The 21,460-nt window shown below is 42.8% G+C and overlaps 1 protein-coding gene across 1 annotated transcript; it reads right to left on the bottom strand.

The window, feature by feature from the left end:
* Positions 1-115: 115 nt before the first annotated feature.
* On the bottom strand, positions 116-20,391 carry ghrhr2 (growth hormone releasing hormone receptor 2; the record flags this gene model as incomplete). Its single annotated transcript, XM_080541941.1, has 10 exons — positions 116-130; positions 15,115-15,244; positions 15,588-15,682; positions 16,215-16,270; positions 16,362-16,515; positions 17,167-17,299; positions 17,682-17,779; positions 18,771-18,877; positions 18,977-19,108; positions 20,376-20,391. 10 exons carry the CDS (start codon positions 20,389-20,391, stop codon positions 116-118), a joined length of 936 nt encoding a protein of 311 aa, XP_080398067.1.
* Positions 20,392-21,460: the final 1,069 nt, after the last annotated feature.

Below are 21,460 nucleotides of genomic sequence, written 5' to 3'. Positions count from 1 at the left end.
GAGAGAGAGAGAGACAATGAGAAGAGGTGCCACCACACCGGGGTCTCTCTAGAGTGAGCTGTAAGGGGAGAGAGAGGGAGACAATGAGAAGAGATACCACCACACCGGGGTCTCTCTAGATTAGAGTGAGCTGTAAGGGGAGAGAGAGGGACAATGAGAAGAGGTAGCATAATTTTGCATAAACTGAGAGGGAGGGAGAGAGAAAGAGAGAGAGAGGGAGAGAGAGAGAGAGAGAGAGAGAGAGAGAGAGAGAGAGAGAGAGAGAGAGAGAGGGGCAGAGTGTGTAGCGAAAAAACCCCTCAGAATTAGAAGAGAATTACAAATGATTACACAAACATTGAGCATTTGTAAAACGTCATTGACAACTATTATTTTAATATGAGCTGTAAACATGCGGGCAGGGCTACCTCATCACAAAAGTGTAACTCCAAATCACCTTCAGCTATATTAACCCCCCTCTGTCCTCTCCGCAGGAAGACCACTTCGGGTCACAGCACCAATGTGACAGACGGGCTCCAACCCGGTTTACTGTACATGGCTCAGACAAGGCTACCTCATCATGAGCGCATGATTCCAAATCACCTCCGCTACACTGAGCTACCCAGTAAACAAAGAGTCCAAAAGACGTCGTCAGGGAAGCCGGAATGTGGGTTCAGATGACGTCTTTCTAGGACGTCCAGGTGACGTCTTTAGGACGTCTTATGGACTACAGAATCGTCTTCTGTAGTCCATAAGACATCCTAAAGACGTCACCTGAACCCACATTCCGGCTTCCCTGAGGACGTCTTTTGGACTCTTTGTGTACTGGGTACACTGGAGCCACTGATCTAGAGAATCCCTGGAGAGAATACAAGGAGCACTAATCTGACAAACATTTCTGACAAACTTCATCCTAAACTCGCTTTGTTTCTTTCAAAACCAATGAAGTTTCATGGAACTTTAACCTTTTTAACCGTCCAGGTTTTTTTGTTTATTCACAGAGATTTGCAGTAAAAACAGAAAACAAAATACAGAGGAGCTTAGATAGATAGATAGATAGATAGATAGATAGTTTATTAGCCACACGACCAAAGCCGGACCTACTTACCTACTTCCTGGCTGCATTTAAAAATGTATTGTGCACGCATTGATTACTTTTTCCTAGACAATACTCATACCCTCTGTTCGTTCGTGTTCTCACAATTCCATTGTAATATCAGACCACGCCCCCCTGACTTTAGATTTAGCAGTGGGCGGGGGTCCCGAGTCCTGCCACCTTGGCGTTTCAATCCACGCTTATTGTCTGATGACAAATTTGTCTAATTTCTGACTGCTCAGATCTATTTCCTTAGAACCACGAATGAGACACCTGGTTTCTCACCATCTCTTCTCTGGGAGACCTTTAAGGCCTACATCAGGGGACAAATTATGTCTTATACTTGTTTCATCAGAATCACAAATGAAGAGCTGTGGAGAATAACAAACCAGGACAGCATAGCTACCACCATCAAAAGGAGAAAGTGGAGCTGGATAGGGCACACCCTTAGGAAGGACTCCAACAACATCACTAGACAGGCCTTGGACTACAACCCGCAGGGGAAGAGGAAAGCTGGAAGGTCGAAAAACACCTGGAGACGTTCCACACTCCAAGACCTGAAGAACATCGGGGTGAGCTGGCAAGAAACAAAGGCCCAGGCCCAAAAGAGAGTGAGATGGAGAGCTCTGGTGGACGCCCTATGCCCCTCAACGGGGTGAAGAGGACTAACTAACTAACTTGTTTTGATAGGAAAAAGACAATCAACTTCGCCAGACATCCTCAACTCATCACATTCCTCAAATTCAGACTGCCATGGGGGTCATGACTGATCCTCAGCTAATTAATGATCAATTTAGGGGCTTCTATGCCTCTCTATACTTACGAACTCTCAGCTGACCCTTCAGTTTTCGACTCTTCTTTCAGCACTCTTACTGTTCCCATTGTGGAGACAGCTTCCAAGCTTCAATTAGAGGAAGCAATTGAGGAGATTTCGAGATTGACGGTGCAATGCAGTGTTCCCTGTGTCCTGAACCAGATGGGTTTTCTGTCAGGTTTTACAGGACGTTTATGGTTAAGTTGGCCTCTCTCCTGATCAACATGTTCACCTATTCATTGGACACTGCCTCTCCCCCTCATTCCTTGTCACAGGCCTCCATTTCATTAATACAAAAAAAGAATAAAGACTCCCTTTTCTGCGGATCCTACTGCCCAATTTCGTTACTTAATGTAGACTATAAAAGATTACCTAAGCTGCTGGCTATGCGTTTGGAAACAGTCCTGCCATCTGTAATTTCCTCTGACCGGGACAGGCTTTATTGAAAACAGACATGCTTTTTTAGATTGTTTAATGCTTACTTAATGTTATATACAATCCCTCAAACTCAAAGGATCCCGAACTTTGGGGAAATTCAGCTTTGGCAAGAGGTTCAATGCTTGGGTCAACTTATTGTACACCTCTCTTCTTGCATCTGTATGAACTAACAAAAACCACTCGGACTATGCCCATTGTCCCCCCTGCTCTTTGCGCCATTAAGCCCCTCGCAATTGCGCTTCGATCTAACCCGCGCAACACTGGGGTGACCAGGGACGGAAGACCTGCTGTGCTCTCTGTTCTTAACTCATTTAGTCTCATATCTGGCTACAAGCTGAATTTTAATAAGCTATTCCCTCTAAATGCTGCATCTCGCAAATATCCACTTCACACCATACCATTCAGAATAGTTCTGTACAACTTCACGTACTTGAGGGTCCAAGTCACTGAGAAATTTAAGAATCTGTTCAAGTATAATTAAAACAATTAATATTCTGCTTACATTTTCCTTCCTGTTTCAATGCATTCCTATCTTTATACCAAAATACTTTTTTTTAGGAAAGTTGATGGTATTATCTCTGGGTTTATTTGGGATAAAAAGAAACCAAGAATCTGCAGAGTATACCTGCAGAGAACACATTCCTCATACTTCAGTATTGGTTGCAGACAGCTTGCATAATGTCCCTGCTTGAAGCATCTTCCTGTATGCCATCTTCACTGGCTGCTTTGGTTTACAGCTCTAGTGGTCCATTTTGGTCAAGATGACTCTTAAAATCTGGACTCAATTTAGACATCATTTTAGATTTCAAACCTTTTCACTTCAGGTTAGTTCAAAATCACGCTTTCCGTCCCTCTTTGACGGATGGAGCACATTTAATGATTTGAATATTGAGGGCATCTTTGCATCCTTCCAACAGATTTCAGCTAAATGTGGTAACCTTCTCCCTCCCTGTACACTCCTCTACACTCACTGGACAAAAGTCAGACTTTCTCAAATGTATCCTAATATTAAACATGTTTGTGACAGGTGTCGACAAGTTCTATTCCTGCCTCATTGATTCATATGTTTTGGTCTTCCACATCTCTTCAACTATTGGTCCAATATTTTTTACATGTTATCGGGGGGTACTTCGATACCCTTTGATCCAGTTGCATCAACAGCACACTTTGGCGTAATACCAGATACAGTGGTCCTGCCAAGAATTACAACGGACCATGTGGCCTTCCTGACCCTATTGGCTAGACGACTGGTATCACTTAGTTGGAAATCATCCTCTCCTCCATCCCACGAGGCTTGGATCAGAGATATTCTTCATTTTAGTAAATGAAAAGATACATTACGTGAGTCTATGGTTGGATTTTTCAAAATATGCCAACCCCTCTTTGACCATAGAGATATTGCAGATCCAGGGGGTACCTCTGTGAAGCTGGCTGTTGGCTATGGTTGTTTTTATGATACAGTTCCAGTGGTACCCTGAGATAGGCGGACTGCATAACAAGTATTGTAATTTCTCAATTGTACACAAATACCATCAAATAAAAGCAGACAATCTCCACTTTAACCTCATAGTAATTGTTCGATTTTCAAATCCAAACTTTTGGAGTGTAGAGCAAACAGTAGAAAAAATGCTTCACTGTCCCATTACTTATTCACTGTATATCGGTAGTGATCAATGACTGAGATCATATGATAAATCCAAATTGCTAAATTACATGCTTCACTTCTGTAGCAGAGCAACATGGAGATGGACAGTCCGCTCTTTCCTCTTTACCAACTGGCTGCAGAAAGCCTTGTCAGAGAGGAAAGCTGATGACTCTCGTCTGTCATAAAATGTATATTGTTTTGAGAGGCCTACTGTATATTCAACTAATTGTGTGTCTCCCCAAACACCTGGATTTATAGCCCATGAGTAGCATGTACTGTGTCTTGAATGGGAAAAGGGCACACTTAAATGACATTATTCACAGCAGAAACGAAAACCTCAGAGACGTGTGAACTGTGTCTGTGAACATTTGGGATGTGAACATTTGGTATAAATAAAACACATGCTTTTAGCAGCAGTGAGAAAAAGTAACCACGCATAGGTACGTATAGCTGCCTTTAAGGTACTGTATGTGTGCACATTTGAGAAGGAGCCAATGTACAGTACACTGTATGTAGTCGTGTGCACGTCCAAGACGGTGTGTGTTTCTGTGTTGGTGGCTACTGTATAACGATCCCAGGATTGGGTGCCTTATCTATCTCCAGCCCCCCCCCCCGCCTCTCTCCCCCTTCCCCCCACCCCCACATCTCCCCCCTCCCTCCCTAACCCCCCACCAGCAGTGGGGTAAGAGGTGACCCATATAAAACTGTCAAGGTAATGACAAAGTGAAGACCCGCGCTCCGGACCCGCGCTGGAGCTTCAACAAGATACTTTCCCACAGGACCAAAGAAACTCTGACATTACTCGTGTACATCATATTACTTATTAGCTTAACAGACGGGCGATATCCAGGCCAGCTGGCACTGCTTACTTACTTCGTGCCTGCTGCGTTCATGTTCAGCAACCAGTCGAGACAGTTTGATTTACCCAGGAGCAGCTAAGGTTAAGCTCTTGATATCACCGGTATAACAAGGCCTGTACATTGTTTCTTTTCTAGTGAGCTCCTCATTTAAAAAAAATCTTGTCCGTAACTCGAATCGAAAAGGATATCATCGAGTGCTAAACGTCCACTTTCAATTTATAAGTGCAATATTTTTGTCTAAACTGCCAGAGTGGGCTAATTGGATGTCCTGATAGCCTTATGCTATGCTAACACGTCGATATCATCATAATGTTGAACGTGGTTAAAGTTCCTGTCCCTTGTCACAAGTACGCCCACTCTAAATTCAATTCTTGGAAGAAATCTACTTTTGTCCTGTATTTTTTTCTTCCGAATAAACTTTCAAAGTAAGAAAGAAGTTGTGTACGAATCCTCAACAACCTGCCCAGTGGCGAGTGTTTGTTGTCTGAAGTACCGTAGACCAACAAATCTACTGTACTGAAGCAGGAGTCACACTTTTGCTGTCAATTTAGCGCAAGCTATCAATCAAAAACACTGCTACCCCCATCGACGAAACACCCGTCAATGAAAAAGCCCGCTAACACCCCTGCCACCGACCCCCCCCCCCGCCCACCCCTCGACGAAAACACCTGTCAATGAAAAAGGTTTGCTAGCAGGCAGGTAGATACCAGATTATTCCAATCTGAATCCATCAGATTATTCCATCATCAACCTGTGACATCATCACCTGTCGTCAACTGCCTTAAGTGTGGACGAAATAGTATGTGATTGATGCACAAAAATAGAAATGCATCATTAAGTAAAAATGTGTATTTGGTATTTAGTCATGTGAAAAGGACTACAGAACAACATTATACAGATAGTAGGGATATGATGTAGACCAAGTGCACTGTTGTATGTCACGAGCCAAGATGGGCGGACACAACCGCATGCTTATATGACGACGACCTGGGAACAGGGGACCTAGAGCTCGTACTGTAGATACTGACAGACACAGATTATATGACTGAGTGGATTCACAGTGTTTTCTGAGCCGAATGCCCTGAGGGTAGGTTGGGCTGGGAAAGTGGTGGCAAAACAAACACATACACACACACACACACACACAAACACACACACACACAGATACTCACACACACACACACACACACACACACACGGACGGACGCACACACGCACTGGCGCGCACACACACACACACACACACACACACACACAAATACTCACAAATGCACTTATACATATAATCATACATTCACACACATACACATACACATACACATACACATACACATACACATACACATACACATACACGTACACACACACACAGATACGGTGGCTGCTCAGCTGCCACAGGCAATCACTGCTGAGCATCATGTTACCGCAGCCCGATGACTCTGCTCATTCCTGCCTCTCTGAACCCTCGCTCTCTCCCTCACATCCCTCCGATAAACAGGCCAGCATGCCAACTTAACTTACCAGACTAAACTCCCCACTCCGCCACCCTTCTATTTTACACGGGAGGGGGGGGGCCCAAAATCCACGAGGCTTCCGCCTCTACACCCTCCCTCCCTTCCTCTCTCCTTCCTCCCTCCTTCTTCCTCTCTGTGACACCAAGGGGGCTCTAAATCCTCCACACACCAATCCCGCTGCTCGCCATCTACCCCCTTTACGCGACACCTCTGGTCCGTATTTCACATTTCCTGCCAAAGATGGCCTTTGCACATGTTATTTTCCCACAACTATTAGGCTTCAGTGTGCCATTCTGGTCGCCCATTAAGTAGGACATCCTGGCTCTCACCCTTACACTGACGTCCGTCCGTCTCCGTGTCCGTCTCTGTCCCCCCCCCCCCCCCCCCCTGCCCACCCCCCCCCATGCACCCCTTCCATTTCAAGAGCCCATTTTGGGGGACAAGGGGCCTCTCTTTTGCAGGGAACGATGGCTGGCCTTAAAATATACATCCTGAGGATAGATTTGCTCCTCTGGGGATTATTGGAGACATTTCCTGATTGCATTATGCCACATCATTAATTACGACCCGACCAGTCTGAAGCCATCCCATGGATAATCCATCGTCCTTTATTGACAGCTAGCCAACGTGGAACGGGATAACTTCTCTCTCTCTCTTCTTATAGGTGATGAGGAGGGTGGGATGGGGGTTGGAGACGGAGGTATCTTGTCTCCTGTGTCGCTTAAGTAAATAATACCCTTTGACGACATGCTAACATTTGTTTGACAGTGTTATGTTGGGCTATACTTGCAGCCAAGGGCAAAGGCCTTAAGTTAGAAATTAAGGATAAATTACATTTCTGACGAACGGAGCAAAATGGTGAACTATATATAGCTTGTCTTCCAGTGAACAGTGTCCAATCAAAGGATTGGTTTGATAATCATCCTGTTATATTCAATTCAATTCAAAAGAACAGAAAAGGAATCACTTAATGTTTAAGGTATACATTTTGTGGTTTGTAAATAGTTTATACACATATGTAGACTGAGCACAAGAAACTGGCATGCTCTTTGCAATTAACTAAAGCGATGTTAACTCAATCATACAACTCTTACAACTGTTTGTTCTGATTCAAAAAACGATCTACTGTATAAAATAACGCTTAACAGTCTTTAAACACAATTACAAACACTTACAAACCACAAACATATACATGAGTGTCAACAACAACATAGCTTGGACCACCTAAAATATTAAAATTGTAGCCTAATTGTTAAAAAAAAGTCTCAAAACACTGTCAACCAAATAGAGTAGAAGGGTAATATGACTCATTACATTCTGCCCCCATCAGCTTCAAGAGCCAGTATTGAACTCTTGAGCATATCCTGCTATGGACTGGTGACAAATGGAGGAAGAGAAGAGGAGTGAGAACTTTCTATGGCCGTCCCAGACTTTCATATACAGTATACAGTACACCATGTGACATACTGTCTGAGGACATGGAGGGAGTAATATAGACACCAGTGAGTTACACTAGTGACTAGCTGGTCTTGGAATGCCAATGCCAATATTTCTATTCGGAAACTCACTCTTACACAGCTTTGTATCGGCATGTATCAGAATATTATTCGGCTACCAACTGAACCAACTTGCAAATACTAAGAGGACAATTCTAATAGTGCTCCTATTGTGTTCGATTGTGAGGAGAGGAGAGCTCGCAATCGCACTACTATGGCGGTAAACTTCAGAAAATCAAGCAACACTCACATTCAATCCCCCTCCTGCAGTACAGCATACCTGTACAGTATATACCATGCCTGGAATGTGTTAAGTTGTTAACGCAAAGCTCTACAGAGCAAACAAGGGTTTTCATCCAGGCAGCCCCGTGACATTTGCTGTGCCCCTAGTTCCTTCTTTTTCTCACGGGTTCAAACCGAAGAGCCCCCTCGATCCCTGCTCTCTTCAACACCCTGTCACCCACCAGTTAACCTTGTGCTTTAAACTCCATAGGGGGCCACAAGAGACCCCCCCCCCACCCCCCACCTGTTTCACTTTCCAGTTGTGTCACTGTGTGTGCCTTGTGTGAGCCTGTCCATTAGCTCACGTGCATACAATAGCATGTGGAGTGAAAAGAGTTAGCTATGTCAAACTAAAGGAAAAATGGTAAGGTAACCCTGAAAATGAATATGTAGGCCGATAGGATGGGATTCTCACATGCATTATGTGCATGTTGAGGAGATTAGCGGTAGTTATGTGCGGCATGATTCTGTCACTGCATTCCTAGGAGCTTGTGAAGGGCTGGAAAAATCTCCCAGGTGTCAACTCACAGTGCCAGCCCAGCCTGACCTCATCAATCATTTTGTACGATGGCCAGCGTAAAGTAATGTCCAAGAATCTGGGAAGATGTTTGCGTGTATGGACAGTCAGTGCTTACTGACTTACTTACTTAAGTTGAGAAAACAACACAAAGTCATGTCTGGTACAAGAACATTTGTAAATGCAACTAATATACATTTACCGGCCACTTCATTGGGTACACCTTTTCAACTGTTCATTAACGCAAATATCTCATCAGCCAATCATGTGGCAGAAATTCAATGATTTAGGCATGTAGGCATGGTCAAGACGATCTGCTGAAGTTCAAACCAAGCATCAGAATGGGAACGAAAGGCGATCTAAGTGACTTTGAATGTGGCATGGTTGTTGGTGCCAGGCGGGGCTGTTTTGAGTATTTCAAGTGCAGAAAGTGCTGATCTACTGGGATTTTCCCGCACAACCCTCTCTAGGGGTAACAGAGAATGGTCAGAAAAAGAAAAAAAATCCAGTGAGCGGCAGTTCTCTGGGCGAAGATGGTGGTTGTGGTGTAATGGTGTGGGGGGATATTTTCTTGGCACAAATCTTCAGCAACTGTATGACGCTATAATGTCAATATGGACCCAAATCTCTGAGGAATATTTCCAGCACCTTGTTAAATCTATGCCATGAAGAATTAAGGCAGTTCTGAAGGCAAAAGAGGGGGTCCAACCCAGTACTAGCAAGGTGTGCCTAATGAAGTGGCCAATGCTGCAAAGAATGAATGAATGAGGGGGGCTTCTGCTTATCAGAAGCCCCACCTCTCCACCTCTTCCACCTCTCCACCATTGCGTAAGGGGTTAGGGTTATAAGGGGTTAGGGTGATTTGGCAGGTTCAAGACCCTCGGTCACATCTAATGGAAAAGGATAAAAGGGGCGGAAGCAAGGGACATGTTTCAAACTGTCAAACTGTCTCTCAGTGAAGCTAAAACAGACATTATAGCCAGTTATGATAGCCTTACGTAAGTACATTTCGAAAGGAGACGAAGCAGGTTATCCGAGACAGTTTCACATTACAGCACAACATGATGATATGACTCATGGGGCTATATGATATTCTCATGGGGTCAAACAAGATCAGGGGTGGAGGGGGGCGAATGATGAATGGGAGCGTTTAATCGAGAGGCAAAATGACAAACAACGGAGCGACTAGGTTGGTAAAAACGCACATTTACGATTTCGCTTTTTAGCCTTTAACCTTATTTCACCCTTCGCCTACTATGGAAAAGGAGGACATCTTGCCAACCGATCACATGGCCTCTTCTCACTTGGTGAAAGAAACCCAAAACCTTACACCTTCTGCGTCCAAGAGCATGTGATGCTCTGCGCAGTGACACACAGCCGGAGGAGGACCAGGGCACACAAACACTGTTGGGAACACCATTACACACACACACACACACACACACACACACACACACACACACACACACACACACACACACACACACACACACACACACACAGCCCCCCCCACACACGCACACACACACCGTTCATCATGAACTAGAAGGCTACTACAACGTTAGTGTGTCTCCACCCATCATGGGATGGCCAAGTAGTTGGAGTTCTGTCCAGCAACCCACTTTCACAAGACTTCAGACACCGGCGTAACAATTTATTTTCAATGCAAATCTACCACTAGTATTCACATTCCACCCTCTCAACCTGCTATTTTTACCATTCACTTAGTGGGGGATAATCAGAATCCACAACACGTCCGCTAACCTCACAACAAGACACTGATAACTCTAAAACGCTTGAGCTTATCACAATATTCAGCACATTATTTTCGTCGAAGACAAGGAGGAAAGCCATAACGTGTAACCAGGTCTAGAATGTGACAATTAACTCAAATGTGTGTACGAGCCAAAGGATTCGATTGCTCTTCAGCTGCTTTATGTTAAGTTAAGTTGCATCCATGAAAATATCATTAAAAAAAAAAACATGTCTGCCACTCTTCACGCACTGCTAGTGTAAGCACTATCCTAAGGCGTCCATTGTAGGGATCCAGACATGGTTACATAAGAGATGAGGCGTAACTGCTGACAGAAGGCGACCACCCGATCTCCACATCTACCCCCGGATGTCTAAGAGGAGAGCGGGGCCCGGGGTCTGGCTGGCTCCATCTCCCCACACCTCTGATTTGGGCAACATGGATTAGCGGTGGAGGAATGGAAAGGAATACAAGCGAGCATCCACAGCATCAGAGTGTCCTGCCTGCCTGCCTGCCATGAAGACATCGGCTAAATATAAACCGCTACCATGGGAGGAGGAGGAGGAGGAGGAGGAGGGAGGGTTAGATGGGGAAGGAGAGCGTCCAAACTGCACAAAAGCAAAGGACGAAAGCATCTGACGTTTTGCTATTGACAAATTACGTCTGCCCCCCTCACCTGCCAGGTTACAAAGAAAGGGAGTACACTACTACCCCTCCCCTGAGTGCTGCTCTACTCTATCACAACAGTGTAGTAGCGCATTGCACATCTGTGACACCCACCCACCCACACAAGCTGGTTAAATCAAATCAAATAACATAACAAGGGCTACATTTAGCACCGATAACATAGAATATACTAACTGGGGGTCCTATGGTGAATTGAATTGAATGGAAAATATCAGGCGTCTCATTTACAGTCCTTCTCTGACATTGACTTTCTCTAAAGCATTAAGATCCAATTACTGTTTTCATTCTCCTTCCAATTCAAAATGGTAAATGGTTGACCAGAGTGCCCCCTACAAGATCATTAGAATGTTACAAAAATATGTAGGCTATTCCCAGAGGAAATAGTTTAGAGATATCCCCCTTTAAGACATTAACTGATCAATTACAATTTTGCAATTACTTGGAAAAAGTTGTACATGGGGAGAAGTTGTCTTCAATAGGCTACTCCATTGCCAAGACTTCGTTTGTATTATCACCTCAGACAAATATGATCAACAATATAATCGGGAAAAAACACCAAGTGGAACTAAGACAATGTATCAATCCGAATTTAAAGATGACATATATGCAAGATTAGCAAATCAACAGAACAGGTGGACCAGCTGAATCTGGAGATGGCCAGCGTTGCTTCTCCTTTTTCTTTGTAATAATTCAGACCAAGATATTTTAAAAAAATAACACACAGGGTAAACAATAACACAAAAACTATACTACTACTAAACGTTTACGCCCTTAACGACCTGTATGGGGACGTTTACATTCTTCCATGCTGATCCATGCAGGAGCCCAAAGCGCAACCCCTCATAACCCACACATCCTTAACACAGAGCAGATGGAGCAGCTTTACCTTGGCACAGTCAAATAAAATATATTTCCACAGAACTCAAGAAAACTCCACAAGAAATGTCAAGTCTTCCGTCAAGCCTTTGGCTGAGGACTTAATTCTCCCCTTCTGGAGGCCAGCGCGGAGCTCCAAGACAGCTGTTGCTGACGCAGTGGTGTCTTGAATGAAACCTGAGAGTTGCTTCAGGACAGGTAGGAAGATCATCACGTACAATCTTTTGGACACTTCGACTGCAGCTAAGAGGTTCCCAAACGGCAAGCCAGAGAGTCGGTCATGGGTGCGTCTTTGCGGGTTTAAAAAATACACTTATAGGTGGAAAAAAAAAAAATCTCTTTGGAAATGTCATGCATTTTGTATGACAGGTAATTCCTTGAAATGTGTCGACCTACATAGAATGTGGAACTTGCATAGCCCTACAGTGTTCCCTGGCTGGTTCATAGCCTACTTACTCGTAGCTATGCAGTTTGTGACCATGCATGCTTGCATTGGAATGTGCACAGCCAAGTTGTGCGTAATTTTTACCCAATTCCTCTCAAATGAAATGTCTTCGTATGGATGACTTCGATGCATAATGTCAATGACGAAATGTACATTCATCTCTTACAAAAGGTTCCGAACAGTGTCAGAATTCGCTGCTAAAACAGTGCTGGTGAATGGCATTCTGTAGGGATTTCGAGACGCACCTGCACAATAGCAGACTCCTTTCAGACTTGCGCGTGGCGCGACAGGTGGAAAAGCAGTTCTCATGTGCGTATTCGTGAGGCGAGCTTAGAATGAGAAGGTTCTATCTCAGTTTAGAATGATTAGGTCCTATCTCCGTTTAGAATGAGAAGGTTCTATCTCCGTTTAGAATGAGAAGGTTCTATCTCCGTTTAGAATGATTAGGTTCTATCTCCGTTTAGAATGATAAGGTTCTATCTCCCTTTAGAATGAGAAGGTTCTATCTCCGTTTAGAATGAGAAGGTTCTATCTCCGTTTAGAATGATAAGGTTCTATCTCCGTTTAGGGCAATTCAGAGATATTGAGCGTCAACGTTTTTACATTCCATTATGTTTTGTGAGATGGAACCTTTGTATTTTATGAATTTCTAACTAGAAAATGTCAACATTTTTAAAATAACACCACACAGGCATTAATAAACACCGAATGGATCAGATTATGTAGAAAACTCAATTTTGACCAAAATGGAGATAGAACCTTATAATTCTAACGTCACGAATTGGGGTCTACAGCGCGCAGGGACCACCGAAAGCAGAGGAAACTCTGTCCGTGTCCCATCTGTGTGCCTTACAATTCGATTGAGCGAGGAATCCTATCCATGTAAAAGCTATAGTTGGCCCTAAGGTGCGTAATATGATTATAAGGGGAATGATATCTGTGATTACAAATGTTTAGATGGGTGTCGTCTGCTTCTGGGAACTAGTGACTCCAAATGCAATTTCCAACGTTCCTCTTCATCGGCAAAATCTTAACAACCATTTCTTTCTATAGCAAAAAGAAAATGCATGTGTAAAACTCCAAGACGGGCCTTATAGGCTTTAGACTATAACTTTGTTCTATATCAATGAACATATTAAATGACTGGAGGCTTTTACAGGAAACTGTGCGTGCAATTTCATAAGAAGAGCTGAACAATATGGTTCTCTGTTTTCATTATGCAATTATTTCTTCAGAGGTATCAGGCTAAAACTGATTTGAAACTACCACCGTTTACAAGATTATAGCAGGCAAAATGTGTACTTAAAGTAGCCAAATTAATGTTTATTGTAGATCAAGAAATAGTAATCATCAACGGAATCATGACTATTTCTCATTTGAGACCTCGAAATGAATAAATTAGATTATTTTGCATCCACCCCCCACTCCCATCTCTCACGGCGCACTTGCTCCCTCCAACCTAGGTTGATCTAGATAAAACAGCTGAGCAGAAACTTAACCCCGGGCTCGTTCCTCCCTCTGATAACGGTGCCATGCTGCAGCAGAATGAGCAGACGCTTCTTGGAAGATGACATGCGAGCACAGCGGGACTGGCCTCTGCAGCTACTGGTTAACATACTTTTCACAGACCGTTGTGAGGCAGAGAAGTAGGCTATAATTGAGGCAAAACACGGTTTACCTCTACAAAGATCATGCTGACAAAGGAATATTATAATGCAGGCCTATAGCTAAACGAAAATAAATTATGCAGAATGACATATAGGCTACGACACAATTTCTGTATTTCTTCAACAATAAATGTTACAATTAGTACGAAAACTCTTACAATTAGAAGAACAACTAATTCACTGTAATGAAAATACAAGGACACCACAAATTCTATTTCAGAAGTATCTTGCACAAATGATTCTCTCCTCAAAGGGGTTACTATACTGCCATCCTCTGGGAAAGATTATAAAAAAAACTAAACTAAAGAAAAAACACAATATATATTATATGAAAAACAAAAAGACACATCAACCGACTACTTTAGGCATAACTAAATTAATGAAAGAATGAAGGTCCATGTAATTAACATGATGGGCTATAAAACAGTGACAAATGACCATCTTGCCCCAGAATCTAGGGTACATAGACCTGGGTTGCCAGATTGATGACATTGTTTTCTGCCTGTGGTCGACACCTCTTCATCACCTTTCGAATTTCACTTTGAACCTGGAGAGAAACACACTGAGTTACTGTAGTGTAATCGTATATTTTTGAATTTTATCATGAAAACTCAATATTGAAAAATACTATGTTCAATGCTGGAATATCTTACCTCCCCATTTAAGAAGCAGTATAACAATGCAACTATAAACCCCTGTAACACAACAATACAGCTTGAGTTATATTTACTTCATAGTGTACTTGTGAATATTTTCATCCCAGAGAGAGGAAAATAAAACATATATTTTGCAACGGTTTAGTGATTATTTCAATGTCTGCATGGTTTATGAAGACTTTGGCTTCGAAATGCCTGAAATAGCTCTCTCATGGAGGTGTATTTAACCACTAGATGTGAAATATGTGCATACAACACCAATAGGTGCTGGTTTAAACAAAACCCAGCATACATGGAGGTATACAGGGCTGGTTTGAACAAAACCCAGCATACATGAAGGTACATGGACGTACAAGGCTTACAGAACCATCGGGGTAGGAATTCTGTACCTGGAAGGAGCCCAAGACCAGTTCCAAGTAGAGCCTGGGCCCGATGCCTATGTGCTCAGGGAAGAGGGCGAAGACCACGTAATGCAGCCCGAACAGAGGGATGAGGAGCAGGGTGGACCTCGCCAGCTTCCTCCAGGGGGCAGCAGACATTTGGGAGAGAGAGAGATAGATAGATAAAGACAGAGAGAAAGAGAGAAAGAAAGAACGAGAGAGAGGGAGAAAGAAAGATGAAATGGCCTAACACTTAGGAATATTTGAATGTATGTACTGTAATTGTCAAATTGGTTAAGTTCCCATTATTCATATCTATTGATACTGTCATCTACAGTAACCAAAGGTCGGTTGATAATGGTGAGAGTAGGCTACCTGATTTATTGTACAATAGCTAGTCCGTTTTGAAGGTTTAGGACCCTTTCCAAATACATTAACATGTAACATTTGTACAAGTGGCATGAATGACCGGTCAGTCTCACCTGTAAGGTGTTTGGTCGCTTCCATCCACCAAGTCATCCACCTTCATCTTCTCAACGATGATCCGACTGATATTCATGAAGACCGCAAAGTTTACCTGCATGTGAACCACAAAAAACAGATGGAGATATTCGATTCTTGTTGTCATACGGCACCAGTCCCACCATGAGAGGGTGTGCAGCACTTACAAAGACAGAGAGGAGGATGGGAGTTTTGATTATCCACCACAGGCCACTGTCAAGGTTATCCCAGCACCTGTTGGAGCAGAGATGATACAGGTATAGATTCAACATTTAAAAAGAAGAGAATGCACACCGCAGAAAACGTAGGCGAGGTGCTGGCGACGGAGCAGGATACTATTGAATGAAGTAGAAGCTGCACACTCTTGTTCCAGATGCAAAAGTGTCGATTTATTAAGTAAGACTTGACAAAGGCTACGGCCGTGTACCATACACATTCAATATGCCCATCTTCTCTACCCGTTGTTGACCCTTCAAATTCAGTTATGTATCACCCTCTTTGACCTCTTGCATGCTGTGTTCCAAATACTTGTACAAGTACTCCACCTACAACTGTTTAATCCAGACACAGTCACACTCCCAATCAGTCACCCACTCCTCTCACCCTACGTTGTCAAACTGGCTCTTCAGCACGGTCCAACTCACGATGGTTACTGAGGGAGTCCCTGGAAAAATGAAATGCACAATTAGATGAATAAACGTTGTACACACACACACACACGCAGTCACACACACGCACACGCACACACACCTTACCCCAACCAATGACGGTGTACAACCAAAACAGCTTCCTCTTCTGAGTGAAAGTGAAAGCCAGCAGGGTCTGCAGGTACAAGCCCTCCACCAGGAGCCAGAAGAAGTTGGTCAAGACGCAGTACTGGAAGAACGTCACCGCTGCCTTACACTTTACCTGACGGACGGTAAACAGATCACTGAAACTCTGTCTCTCACTCACACACACACAGTATATATACATGTTGATTCTTCATTAAGCCTATTTTTTTTGCCTTCTTTTATTCTTCTTTTTTTTCCCTAGAAGTTCCTAATCCTTTTTGTTTGGGGCGGGGGGGGGGGGGGGGGGGGGGTAATGATTATTTAATGATTGTTTGATGTTATTGTTGTCTTCTATGTTAATATCAAAGGACCATGTTGGAAATAAGTGTTCACACTTTCACATGTCATCCCTTGGATTACAGTTTTTACTCGATCCATGAATAAACTCAATCAATCAATCAATCAATCAAGTCCACCACATCTCTTCAGTATATTCTTAGAAGGTTTGGCTGTCCCTTTAGGTTCCATGTAAACTCTCTGTGGAAAGTGTTGTCATGTTAACCACATTACTATCACGAATCCTCTCTGAACTCTCTGAACTCTCTTCCAAATTCTATTGTTTGAAGATTCTGGATTTTCAAATTCATGATTCATTCTCCACTTCCTGGGTGGAAGTTTATGAATTGTCCCATTAATTTCATACGTGGGAAGTATGATGATTTGTAATGGGTGGAATGCCCAACAACCACAGGCATAATCATAGGTTTCATCAGAAACCTAGTCCTACCGTTGAGACGGTGCAGTGGTCCAGGCTCTCGTCTGCAAACAGCACAGTATCTTTTACAAACACAGCCAGGCCTCGCAGGATGAAGGTGGAGAACAGGTTGAGGTGGATGTAGGTCCTTGTGCATAGCAGCTTCCTGCCAGAGTCAAAATAAGACCGCTGTGATGAGTAGTCTAACTGAAGGCGGTTTTAGAGGCCATCATATAACAGACCAACATATTAGAGCCGTCCATTTTATTAGCCGTCCAAAAGGCGAGGCCTCTTCTGGAGCCTCAGGGCCAAAACTCAGAGGCTAACCAACAGCTAAATACATTTTATGTTGATGCAAGTACTGTACTGTATGCTTCTAGCTTTAGGGAGGAATTCACTGAGAATGAATTGTGAGTTTGCGCCTCACCTGTGAATGATGTCTGTGACTTCTTAAACCGTGATTCACAGAAGTTCTTCCGTTCTTGTTGACACATATAGATGCATTACAATTCTAAAGTATGTCTATTCACTGAAATGCCAAAGCTCACCTGAAGACGCAGAAAATCAGAATGGCAATGAAGAGAGAAGACAGAGAGACCCCGTATCCTATCGTGTAGATCAGCTTCACCGTGGCAAAGAAATTTTGCTGGAACAAAATAATTAAATATTCAGTGACAGAGTCAGGAAAAACAGACAATTTAAAGGTCCCTTGTTGACAAAACTGGAAAGGACTATTGGTACATAATTATTATTATACAACATAATAGTATGAGAACGGCCCAGAAGATCACCGGCGCCCCCCTCCCCTCTCTGGAAGAGCTGTACAACACACGCTGCCTCAGGAAGGCCTCCAAGATCTCCAGAGACCCATCCCACCCTGGGTACGAACACTTTGCCCGGCTGCCCTCGAACAGGCGGTACAGGACCATGTCCGCAAGGACCAACAGACTGAAGCTCAGCTTCTACCCCAGGGCCATCCAGGCCCTGAACACAGCAAATACCTAGGTTCTGGGCCCTGGACAGTCTGGACGGATTGATGGCAGCTGCTGGATTGAAAAAAATCAGGTGTAGTGCTGAGGCACAAATGTGTACATTTCAAGCCTGCAAACTGCGACACTTTAAATGAATGTGCAATAACACTGTGTGCAATATGACAACCCTAGGGTACATAAGGTTGCAGAGAAATAGGAAATGTTAGAATAGGTATAGCATAGCATAGAGTACAGCACAGTGTTTTATATGTACAGTATAGTATAGTGGGTAGTGTACATAGCCTTTATTTATGTAAACCAGCTCCTTTCCCTTCTTGTTTTTTTAGTTTTTTTCTTTTTTCTTTCCTAGCACCAGGGGAGCCCCCCCTCCCAAATTTCGTTGTTTGGTACCTGTACTATAGCAATGACAATAAAGACCATTCATTCATTCATTCATTCATTCATTCATTCATTCATTGATTCATACATAAGGTAACAGAGGTGGTAAGGAGACTGAGCTTGCTTTACTAGTAGCCTTGCCTAACTCCTGTACACTGCAATTAGCTCCTCACTCCAGCCTCGGCTTTGGGATGGGATATTCACAAAATATTTCAAGTAAGAGTGCTGATCGAGGATCAGTTTCGCCATTGTAACTATGTCCTCTACCTCATCCCCAGTCTCCTCCTCGTTGCCGTCTCCAAAGTAGCAGGCTTGGTAATACGGCAAGCTGGGCTCGCCCCACCCTCGGACCGTGCAGTTACGTGTGATGAGAACTGAAAGAGAAATCACATTGAAGGCACTGTGTAAACACTCCACCTCTTGATAGGTCTGGCTACACCTGCAGTTCTGAGGAAGCAGAGGTAATGTTTTACCTGGCGGAGAGTCAGGCTTCAGGAGGGGCACAGGACAGATGACAGCGATGCTCTGTCCTATCAGGGCTGCCGGCCAGCAGCTCACACCATCCCACTCCACCAGACAACCTGGATCTCCAAAGACAGGCGGTCCTAAACAAGGGGAGCAATCGCAAACTATTTTTAAGACTTATAGGAGCTAAACATGGCATTTGGCATCACTATAGGCTACTACTAACAAGGATTGTTGGGCAACAGTGTTTAAAAGTAATAGCTCGCCACAGAGTGGTCATGCATATCAATTCTAGTCCCAAAATTAGGGAGTTTAGTGAGAGTGATGATGCCTCTGCTGTTTCAAAGGGGGGGGGGGGGGGGGGGGGGGGTACCTGCTTCAGCTGAACGGTTGGTTGTAGTGACTGTGACATGGCAACACCGGAGATCAAGAGCCAGATGCTATGTAGCACTTGTGAATGCTATGTAGCACTTGAAAAAGTTTCAGAATAAAAGTCTGAAAATAAAAGTTTCAGAATAAAAGTCTGAAAATAAAAGTTTCAGAATAAAAGTCTGAAAATAAAAAGTTTCAGAATAAAAGTGTGAAAATAAAAAGTTTCAGAATAAATGTCTGGAAAAAAAGTTTCAGAATAAAAGTCCGGAAAAAAAGTTTCAGAATAAAAGTCCGGAAAAAAAGTTTCTGAATAAAAGTCCGGAAAAAAAAGTTTATGAATAAAAGTCCGAAAAAGGTTTCAGAATAAAAGTCCGAAAATAAAAAGTTTCAGAATAAAAGTGTGAAAATAAAAAGTTTCAGAATAAAAGTCTGGAAAAAAAAGTTTCAGAATAAAAGTCCGGAAAAAAAGTTTCAGAAGAAAAGTCCGGAAAAAAAGTTTCTGAATAAAAGTCCGAAAAAGGTTTCAGAATAAAAGTCCGAAAATAAAAAGTTTCAGAACAAAAGTTTGAAAATAAAAAGTTTCTGAATAAAAGTCCTCCACATTTTCATAGCCTTATCGTAACATGTATTCTTACCAGTAGCAGCTAGTCAAAACCATATCATTTACTGCTTTTTATAAAGTGATAAAAGTGTATATATACTGTATATATGCATGAGACTATGCATATAAAGTATTGTAATTTCTGAATAGTGCAACATAAAAAGTGTACATAAATACAATCACATAAAAGCTGAGAAAAAAACGTCACTGTCCCATTACTTATGTAGGGCACTGTATATCACACATTGTGCTATTTGCATGTGAAAATGTAATGGGATGTGCAGTTGTTTATGTTTTGGTTGGTGGACCTGTCTTTGCGGGTATGCACATATTGTATGCTTTTCCCCCCCTCACTTTCAGTGAATTAAGGGTCAATATGTGTGGTCAAGAGAAGGCTCTACCTGCAGTCTTAGTAGTGGTTGATAATGACAGACCACTGGTGGCATTCATCTTCAGTTTGCATTCATCCTTCTTCTCCAAGAGATGAAGAACAATAGAGCATTCTGGATGAGTAGACCTTACCTAAGACATCCACGCACGTACGCACACGCACACACGCGCGCACACACACACACACACACGCACGCACACGCACACGCACACGCACACACACACACACACACACACACACACACACACACACACACACACACACACACAGAGTGATTGCAATTCATTGAGTGAACACTGTAACCCTGACACAATGTATTCTTGTATCTGTCTATCCTCCCAACTGTTCTAATCTGTTTATACTATGTATATTTGTGCAGCAAAATGATAGGGATGGTTCAGCTACATTACAAAATCTGATATTTGGTTCTTTACCCTGAAAGGAATCTACAATATGGACAAGGACAGACATCAATCCAAACTTTGATTTCAGCTAATTGTTAGCATTTTTATCAAAAAACAATAGAAGACCAGATAAACAGAACCAAAGTGTTGTATTGAAGTCTGTCCTTGTCCATAGACTCATTTCAGGGTTTGGAACAAAATATGTGATTTTGTAATTAGGGTGAACTATCCCTTTACTCCAGATATTTAATCTGATATGCATATTTTCCAATAAAGGTACATTTGCTATATCTGAATTGTTGAATGAATCATGCTTCATTCTTCTATTCCATCTCAAAAGGCACACAGTCATACAAATAATAATAACACCACAATAAGTAACTCAAAGTGAAAACACAAAATTATGTCATAAAATACTGAACTTACCACACCCACTGTGTGAAAAACAACCAAAACGATGGTGGCAAATGTGTCCATGTTCTTTAGTATTAAATGATAACACAAATGCCAGGTAATTTCACTGTCCTTCTAGCAGTGGCTGTGGCTCTCCTCCCCATTCAATGGAGTGTTCCATCTTCACTCTGGTGATCAGCAGATGGTTAAGACTACTGTTAATGGGAATCAAATGGTACATTCCAATTTTCTGGGTCATCCTCTCGCCACATTCGACCAGGTGCCAAGAAACGTATCTATTTTAATCAAAATCCTGTCTTGATCAAGATAT

The sequence above is a fragment of the Nansenia antarctica genome, assembly GCF_963989245.1.
Source record: "Nansenia antarctica genome assembly, chromosome: 11".
Classification (NCBI taxonomy): domain Eukaryota; kingdom Metazoa; phylum Chordata; class Actinopteri; order Argentiniformes; family Microstomatidae; genus Nansenia; species Nansenia antarctica.
This window is presented reverse-complemented; position numbering and strand designations above follow the sequence as displayed.